The sequence below is a fragment of the Mytilus californianus genome, unplaced genomic scaffold, assembly GCF_021869535.1.
Source record: "Mytilus californianus isolate M0D057914Y unplaced genomic scaffold, xbMytCali1.0.p SCAF_8, whole genome shotgun sequence".
In the NCBI taxonomy this organism is placed as follows: Eukaryota; Metazoa; Mollusca; class Bivalvia; order Mytilida; family Mytilidae; genus Mytilus; species Mytilus californianus.
This window is the reverse complement of record NW_026262734.1, coordinates 61,048,778-61,058,082: the sequence shown is the minus strand read 5'-3', so window position 1 is coordinate 61,058,082 and position 9,305 is coordinate 61,048,778. Positions and strand designations below refer to the sequence as shown.

Genomic DNA, 9,305 nt, shown 5'->3' with positions numbered 1-9,305 from the left:
GGATAGTGAAGACTTATGTATGCTAACCCACAGTAAAGAATATTTCTTTGAAATTTTTTAAAACTTACCCAGAAAAATGCTCGAGCTACTTGACTTTCATAGCTCACAATTAACGTTTTTATACAATATTATGATAAATTAGTTAACGATTATTTGCTTTTCAAAGTGTAAGACGCAATAGAGATCGTATGCTTGCATCAACTTACCTAAATACTGATTTATTCAAATGCTGAACATTTCGACATTGTTTATTATTTTTTATCAATACCGGTTTGTAAACAAATCACAATTATATGTAAAGATCCGACTAATACCAATATTCCGATATCGTTATGTAAAAATGCTACGATATGTTAATCGGTTTGTATAACATATTGCAGTTTTATACATATTTCGTTTAAACAGGAAAGTTAATTAGCTCATGTGTCTTTTGATTTAACAAAAGCAATAGAAGACGTGAAAGGAATCAAAGGAAAATAAATGAAGGAACAATTAATTTAAACAATAAAATCAAAAGATTGAGAAGTCAAAAATATAATAAAGAACTCCTCAGAAATAGGGTCGAGAGATTTCAAAATCTTTCAGTAAAGAATCAAACCTACTTTTGGATGAAACAACAAATTGGAAGTATAAAATTTTTGAGATATAGCAAATTTATTATTATGATTTCTATGTAGGAAGGAAACATTTCAATTAAGATAATGTTTAGGAACATGCATTACTGGTATTCCAATAAAAGGTTGTTTGTAATTAAAAAGAATAGTAAAAAAAAACATATATGTAAATAACATATACGGACAGACAATCAAACATCAGTTTAAAAAAAAAGTTCAAATAACTGTTTAGCATAGAAGTAATGCAAAACCAGCAATAGAAAGTAAAAAAAATCACCAGCTTGTTTAAGCGGACACTTTATTCATTGTTTGCGAGATAAACAGTGATCAACAAGCCATTCAATTAAAAACCACTACTATAAACATGTCTATCAACATTCAAGCGTATAAGCATTTAAAAAGGTAAATCTCACTTTTCTTGTTAAAGTAATATATTAATCAATATTCCGAGTTAAAATGGTCAATATTAATAAAAAGGCATGTTTGCGCCTGCCCAAAGTCAGGAGCCTCTTGCCGTTGTCAGTCTTGTGTGTTTTGTTATTTTAGTTCATTTATATGTTGAAGACCCATTGGTGGCCGTCGTTTTTTCTTCCATTTCGATTTATTTTTTTAAATCAATAAAAGGGAATGTAATGCAAATATTTCCTTTGATTTCAATAATTCTCATTTAATATATATTATAAACAGTGTATCAAAGGAAAGAGAACAATATCCAAAGGTGGTCGATGAAAGTACTGCATATTGCAATTGTCGTATCTTCTCTCCAAAACGACGTTATGCCATCGATTAGATCTTCTTTTGTTCTTGGGCTCTTTTTTAGACACTCTTGACTTCATTCGCCAAACCACGTCAATCAAATTGAAATCAGGGCTTTCTGCTGGCCAATTATACCACCAGTTTATACTTTGCTGCTTTTAACTCATTAGTATTTAAGGTATGTTTAGGGTCGTTGTCTTGTTGAAAGCGATAAGTATCAGGGTTTACTCGATTAATGAATAGAATCTGGTTTGACACCAAAATAGAGTAAATGTAAAATGCTGATGTAATAATATTCTCGAATATCAGAATACTCGTTGTGTCTCGACGACTTATGCAAGCCCAAACTTGTACCTTCATCGGGTGCTTAGGTTTAGTTTATACTGGTGCAACTGATTCTCTTTCGCGGTAGATAACGATCTTGTTGTCATGCAGCTGAACGGAACATTCGTCGGAGAAAAAAGTTGACAATGTTTTCTTTAGTAAATGCGACCCGTTTTATTTTGTTAGCATCACGTACCATCTGTCCATATCTTGGCGATGTTGCAGTGTACCCAGCCGCACCAATAATCTTAAGTACTGTTGTTTTACTGACGTGTGTACCCTTTTCGGACAAAAGACGGCGAATATCACTAGATGTCCGGGTTGGTTTTTCTGAAAGTGTTTTCTTTTTTTTTTTATTTTTACGTCATGATCGATAATAAGTTTGACAGTTGGTAGTATTTGGTCTATTTGCCGGATCGGTACTTTTTTATAACATGCTTAACGGTACTCCAGGTAACATTTATGCCTCGTTCAGCTATCTTTCTGACAATGGCATGGACAGGCCAGCTCTGCCTGTTTATATATAAAACAATAATTTTAAGGTTGTCGTGATGTGTAAGTTTGAACTTCGTCATTGTCGATTTCAAACTATAATGATTTGAAAATTTTAGTATGTTTTTTAAATGAACACTAACCATGACATGTGTAATGCAGGACTTATCGACGCGGGGCCGTTCTGTCTAGGTCACATTTGTTACCTATATCATTTGACCAATCTTATATACATGCATGTCAACTCATTACATGTGTATAGGGAAAAATAAAAGCTTAATCTATTATGTAATAAAGACAAACTCACCAAGGTTAAACATACATAAGCAATAAAAGAATATTAAACAAGAATACATTTCTTATCAAATTTTAAATTAAATATACATTAGGTTTCAATAATTTATTAAAATATTTCTTTATCAAGTAAATCCATTGGGACATCCATATATTTTAATAGTTAGTTTGACGATTATTGTGACAATTTTATGGACGTTTAAGTTTGGGTAATATGTTGAGTCGGATTAACAGACACAGTCATGCGAAAAGGACTTGCCATTAGAAAATTGAACAGTTCAGTATGTTGATTTTATAACATAGCCTTATTGAATCTTACAGTATTTCAATAGTAGGTATATTGGGACTTTGAGTAATTGGTATAATAAAAATTGTTGGTACAAGTTTATATGCAAAATATAAAATAAAACGTATCAAACGATAAAATAGGAGTCGTCTGCATAAAATATTTTACTGTATTATTCATATTATGTGCACAAATCTGGTAAAGAGAAGTGGAACAATATTCTTGCAAAATTTACATTGTTATCATAGCGAACAAAATTGAAGATATTTGCCAATTCAGAATCGAAAAGTACCTCAGTTGTCATGATAAAGAAAACAAAAACAATAAACTAATATAGACATCCTTTCTTGTGTTATTCAAGACAAATATGATTAATATAAGTCATGTGCTTCCAGAGGAGATGATGAATATTAGTTTCATCATAGGCTTCATTGAAAACATGTGCCACCACAATAACCATATAACCCTCCTGATCACCACAAAAAAAAAGAATTGTGTAACACGGTCCCCAAACAAAAAGTGATAAAATAGGTATTGTTGCTTTACAGGTTAGGAGGAGAAATAAAATATTTTGACCCATCAGATTCAAGAACTATTTTTTCATCCGATCTGAATGAAAAAAAGAAATTAATACCGACACCCTTACCGAAAATTATTCCTTCAAAGTTTAGCTTAACATGTTTAGTTTGAACTAGATTTTTTAATAGAGAAGCAAGATGAATAGTCATTTCCAATAAGGTTTAATGACAAACTGCATGCCACTGTAGTCATCAGCTATGTCAAATGATTACAATGAAACGATAAAGTTTGTTAATATATTTTCTCGTAGCTTCAGATAAGAAGAAATTCATATGTGACCAGTAAAAAGAAATTAGATGTGCCTTTGATTGCCATCAGTTTTCAGTGTTATCAGCCCTATCGTAAAGAAATCAGGACGATTTATAAACAACGTTTAAAGATAGGCAATAGATACCAGAGGGACATTCAAACTACTCCTCTGCAAACAGAAATTGAAAGTAATAGCTGACACGGATATTTCCGAAAATAATTTAGTCGTACTATTTGAAATGATACAGACAAAACTTTTTAACTACTATGAATACTTGAAGTCCCCTTCATAGTTCCTTTCTGATATTTCTTTTAGGAAAAACTTAGATCAAACATAGACATATGATTCTGCATATTAGAATAATCATATATGCTGTCTTTCATTTCTTTATTCATAATTAAGATTGTTATTATACCCACATACTATAGACCTTTTCAATATATATTTCTTATCATTCACGTTAATGGATTATAATTGTTCAGATTTGTTTGGCAATTTCTTCCTGGTTGAAACAATTGGAATTACTGACAATGTTTTATTACGAGCAACAGGGCTGCTTCCTATGACATTGTGTGCAACTTCTTGATAAGTTTCCTTTTGCATGTTATCAATAAAAATATATTTTACCTGTAGCCAAATGTTACATACATAAGAAAAAATGAAACCATATCAATTACAAATCTATATAATTATTATATTATCATATATATATTATATATATACATATCTGTTCTCAAAATATTAGAATATCGTATTCTGTTGTGCACTTTCAGCAAAATCAAAGATGAATCAATTGGTTTTTGTCGTATTTGCAGCTTTTCTTATGAAAGGTTGTTATGCAACAAACAGTGAAAGTAAGTAGTTAACATAATAATTTTATACTTTCGTTATTTAAATATTATTTTTAATCGTAATAATGTGATTCTTTTTTTTAAATTCATTTTAAAAGACATTTTGATATGACATCAAGTACATGTATTTAATTACTCTACAACTATAGTGACTGCATATTGTTTTGATATCATAGGATGAAATTTCGTTCAGTCAACAATGTTTAGATGCAAAACCTTTTTATTTACATTTTGTCTACGTTGCCACATCTCATTAGGTTTTTAGGAATAGAAGGGCATTTCCCATTATATTTTGTGAACTTAGGCAGGTTTTCCTTTTGGTTGATATCTCTACATTAGGTAGTATTAAAAAATATGTTAATACTTTATACAAAAAATCAAAACGGAAAGTCCCTTACCATGTCAAAATCAATCAAACGCTCAAACATATCAAACGAATAGAAACAACTGTCATATTCCTCACTTATTATGGGCCTTTCCCTGAGTAGACTCACACATACATGTTTTATAGCTGTAATAATTTGTAAGTTCAAATAAAATTTATGGTCAAAAGAAAGTTTTTAAATTTTATTTAAAACAAACAGGTTACAATGTAACTTGATTCGCAGCTCATATGATCTTGGTATATGTACATAAATGTATCAAACCCTTAATTGTCTGTTTGAAGACATAATGATTTCTATCAATTGTTCAAGATGTATTTGTAAAGAAGGAGATATATCATGTAGTAAAATCTAACCTTTTATGCATTTGAAATATAACTTAAAAATGTTTGCTGAAAAAGAAATACCTGTACTGTTTGAGACAACCATATTTATGTAAATTTCTTAATTAGAGTTATGGATATGTTTACATGTCTATATTTGGGGTATTGTAACTTAAATTTCTTTTTTGCAAACGACCAAATGTTTTACTATTATCAACTTTAGTTTTACAAAGATTTAGTTTTTAGCTTTAAAACGAGGAATTGTCTTCACTGAGAGTTTGTGATATTTGTCACATACAAAACAATTTGAAAAATGTCTATTCATTATAAAGATTGATGCTATTTGCTTAGGGACTTTCCGTTTATAATTTTCCCTGGAGTTCGATATTTAATTTATGCTAACTGCGCATTCTCGAAGTGGATGATACAAGTATTTTTCAGGAGTTACTGTTACATCTTAAGGATTGTATGTTACCGTAATGTGTGTCTCCCTCACTGATTTATGTGATTTGATCGTTGACAAAATACTGCTGCCTAAATACATCACCATTCTACTGGAATAATATTATTGTCTTCAAAATCTTCAGACTACGTATGACATTATTTGCAATAAAACACCATTTTATTAACAACTCTTATATTTCTATTCATCAAAGTAAACTTAAACAAATACATTTTCCAAGTAAAACCATCAATTGTCATGGTGTAAAAACATTGAGTTTTACTATTTTATAACTTTAATTGTGGGCTTCTAGAAAACATACAGTAACTATTCTTAAATTTACAGTTGCCGATATGGCTCTAATTTACTAAATAAAAAGGAATATACGAAAAAATTGCAACTGCAACACATTCACAAGATCTATATATTAAACTGATTTGTTTTGAATGTAAACAAAAGACAATCAAAAATGAATTTAGTCACAATGTGTTTTGTAATATTTTAGCACCCGTGAAAAGAACAGAAGTTGAAGCTGACTTGGATTATGAAATAAACAAGAGACAATCCGACAATAAAACCTTAAATGGTAAGTATTGATTCAAATCGATTCAAAAGTTAAACATTTTTTTCGAGATCCTGGTCACTTCATGGGTAAACTTGGATTACATTTAACAAAACTTCCTCAAAGGATATACAAAATAGATAGCAATAGTTGTTGCTCACCAAAAATTTCAAGCAAAAAAGTTGACATTAAGGTACATGGAGTACTTATGTATAGAACATTATCTTACGTCTTTTTGAGATGTTTTATTCTTTAAGGAATGACTGTTAAATTTTGTCTGTCTATTTGAAATAACATAAAAAATTTGGTGCACACTGAATAACCCGCGTAGCGTGTTAAAGTAAAGTGTGCACAACATTTTTTATGTTATGTCGAATAGACAGAAAATTAATATTACAGTCATTCCTTAAAATTTAATTCTAAATTGCATTTTGAACCGGAGTAAATCATAAAAAAAACTTTGATGACGTCATGGTCACATGACAAAATTATGTCTATGAGTTGATAGACAAAACACTGTCAGCCAATCAGAAGACGCGTTACATCCACAATTAAATTATTTTTAGATATTTTACAAAGTTTAAAATACAACTAAATTATTTAAGAACAAAATTAAAAAATATATGTTTCTTATCTAATAACACATCAAACATACCCAACAACGCACCTCTTCTTTCGATTGATACTATTTTCATATCATCTTGTTTCGTTAAATATTTTAAAAACTATAGTATATTTTAAATTAATCCACGGGTTTACAGAGACAATCGACAATGCGGACATTTCAAAAATTCAAAATTAACCAGCCGTATCTACATGTAGAAACATTGATTAAGAGACTGAACATCAGATTGGATTCATTTAAATTCATGCCAAAATATGCACAAGACTTTATTTTTATATTTTTATCAATTTATCAAAACAACATTTGGGGCAGAAAATGTGTTATTGAGGTGACAAAACTGAAATTAAAACAGAAAAAACACTTTTCACAAATTGAGTCTAGAAATTTTGCTCTGGTTATATTTATTATCACATGTTGGTTGAATTAAAATGATAAGGCAAAACCAAAACATGAATCAGAAGGATTAATAGGCAGAAAATGAACAAAACATGTAGGATTAAAAAAATAATAGTATATACGTTTTACCATATTGAATTTACCTACATAAGAAGTTCTTTCAGAAACACAATTCCGGAATTAATAACGTTATTATAAAATTATATTTTGAAGTAGATGATAAAGTAAGCATGCTTCGATGCAATAATACTCAATAATGAGTGTATGATTCGCTGTATTTAATTTCTGTTGTTTAAAAACTATGTTCATTTTAATATTTAAATACTTTTGTAGATTAATTTTCGATCAGAACGATAGTTCTTAATTGTTTTATAAACATCCTGTTTTACGAATAGATAATGAATATTCAAACTTGACTAAACATAAAAATATTAGAAAAGACCATCACAATTTAACATAAACGGTAGAATGGAATACAACTTCCAGCAAATAATTCCAGAAAAAAATATGTCTTGACGGTATACAATTACGATAATGTATATTTTTAGGTTTTTCTTTCTCGTTTAAAACACCTTTTGGTACCCACAGTCGGTCAGTCCCTTGTAAAATTTTTTCACCTGTAGCTTTGATATACCACAAGAAAACACTTTCAAAAATGCTCTATTTATCTTTAACGTAATGATCTAACAATAAGTAATTTTATTTTAGGATTAAAAAAGATGTATGTCGAGAGTGATTCGCCAGGTAAGTTTTATTGTTGTTAAGACATTTAGATTTTTTTTAATTAATTTGATTCATTTTTTTTAAATACAATTCGTTAGTTTTAATCTTCATAAAAAGCTCAAATTATGGAAAAATTGAAAACAACACGTTTAATAATTTCATGCGTCCGAAGCGCTTTTCTGGATTTACCTTCATCAGGAACGCTCAAAGCCAAACATTTGAAATCCGAGGGATGTATAAGTACCGAATCATTTTTTTCGTTTAACATTAAACGCACACTATAGAACCTTTTAACATTGCTTGCTTACATTTGCATTTTGAATTTCATGCGACTGTCTAACAAGTGAGAGTGTGAGCTAAATTTAAAAGGAGGTTTGATCCACCATTTTCTACATCAGAAAATGCATATTACCCAGTCAAGAATATGACAGTTGTAATCCATTCGTTTGAGGTGCTTGAGCTGTTGATCTTTCCATTAGAGTAGGCAATTACCGTTCTGAATTTTCCTCGGAGTTCGTTATTTTTTGTTACTATTCTTTTTACCAGTGTTGTATTGAATATAGATGTTTTACAGCATTAACGTTAGCCAGGAATTATAAAAATGACAATCTTGAGCACCCTAAAACCTTTCTTAAATAGTAGGAATATACTCATTTTCCATGACGTTTTGACCACATCTTCACAACAGTTTTGGTATCAAACATAATTAAAAACTTATACACAGTAGTTAATAAATGTACTCTTCAGATAAAAGAAATAAAAATATTTTTTTCATATTTTAGAAGTCCTTCCAGGGGTGAGGAAACAAAAAAGATACAGTTCTGTCCATATACTAGGTCAAACAATGAGTAGCTCAGTGAAAAATACTGTGTTCACGTTTGCAAGAGAGGCTATACTTTATGTTCGCAAGCCTAGGGAAATGGCGATTCATATCAAGAAAAGGCTAGACAAATATATGGTTGGAAAATACAACTGTGTTTTGAGCAGCTCATATTTTTTGTTCAGTATATCCAATAAAAGAGGTTATTACATCTATTTCAAGATGAATGGATATTACATTCTAGTGTTTAGAGGCGGTTACATGTAAGGAAAAAGAGCAGTGACAATAGACATATGATAGAGTTTATAATACTGTCAAGAAGTCTTTTGCTTTATCAAATAAATGTTCAATTTTACTATATGACGTTTTCTTTGGTTTTTGCCTAGTCGTTAAATATTTTCACAATACTGCCCCCTTTGTATAACATTGTAAAGAATAACATTGCAATATTTTGAGGGATGTTAGAACATTTACGCATTTAGCTACTTTTTTCTAGTTTGTTTAATACATTAGCAAGCGCCGCTCATTCTAGCATCCAACTATCAGAACAAAAACATGTGTATCCTTTTCAAAACAGATCATCGA

At 29.9% G+C, this 9,305-nt stretch overlaps 1 protein-coding gene across 1 annotated transcript; it reads left to right on the top strand.

Annotated features, from left to right (window-relative positions):
- The first annotated feature begins 4,295 nt into the window (after positions 1 to 4,295).
- LOC127712986 (uncharacterized) lies at positions 4,296 to 9,080 on the top strand. The gene is made up of 4 exons (XM_052219568.1): positions 4,296 to 4,449; positions 6,100 to 6,180; positions 7,886 to 7,921; positions 8,683 to 9,080. Exons 1-4 carry the CDS (start codon positions 4,380 to 4,382, stop codon positions 8,985 to 8,987), a joined length of 492 nt encoding a protein of 163 aa, XP_052075528.1. The 5' UTR covers positions 4,296 to 4,379; the 3' UTR covers positions 8,988 to 9,080.
- Positions 9,081 to 9,305: the final 225 nt, after the last annotated feature.

Coding starts and splice junctions, on each gene's coding strand:
- LOC127712986 (XM_052219568.1), top strand. CDS start 4,380: ATGAATCAATTGGTTTTTGTCGTATTTGCAGCTTTTCTTATGAAAGGT. Junction 4,450..6,099: donor TTATGCAACAAACAGTGAAA/GTAAGTAGTTAA, acceptor GTAATATTTTAG/CACCCGTGAAAAGAACAGAA. Junction 7,922..8,682: donor TGTCGAGAGTGATTCGCCAG/GTAAGTTTTATT, acceptor TTCATATTTTAG/AAGTCCTTCCAGGGGTGAGG.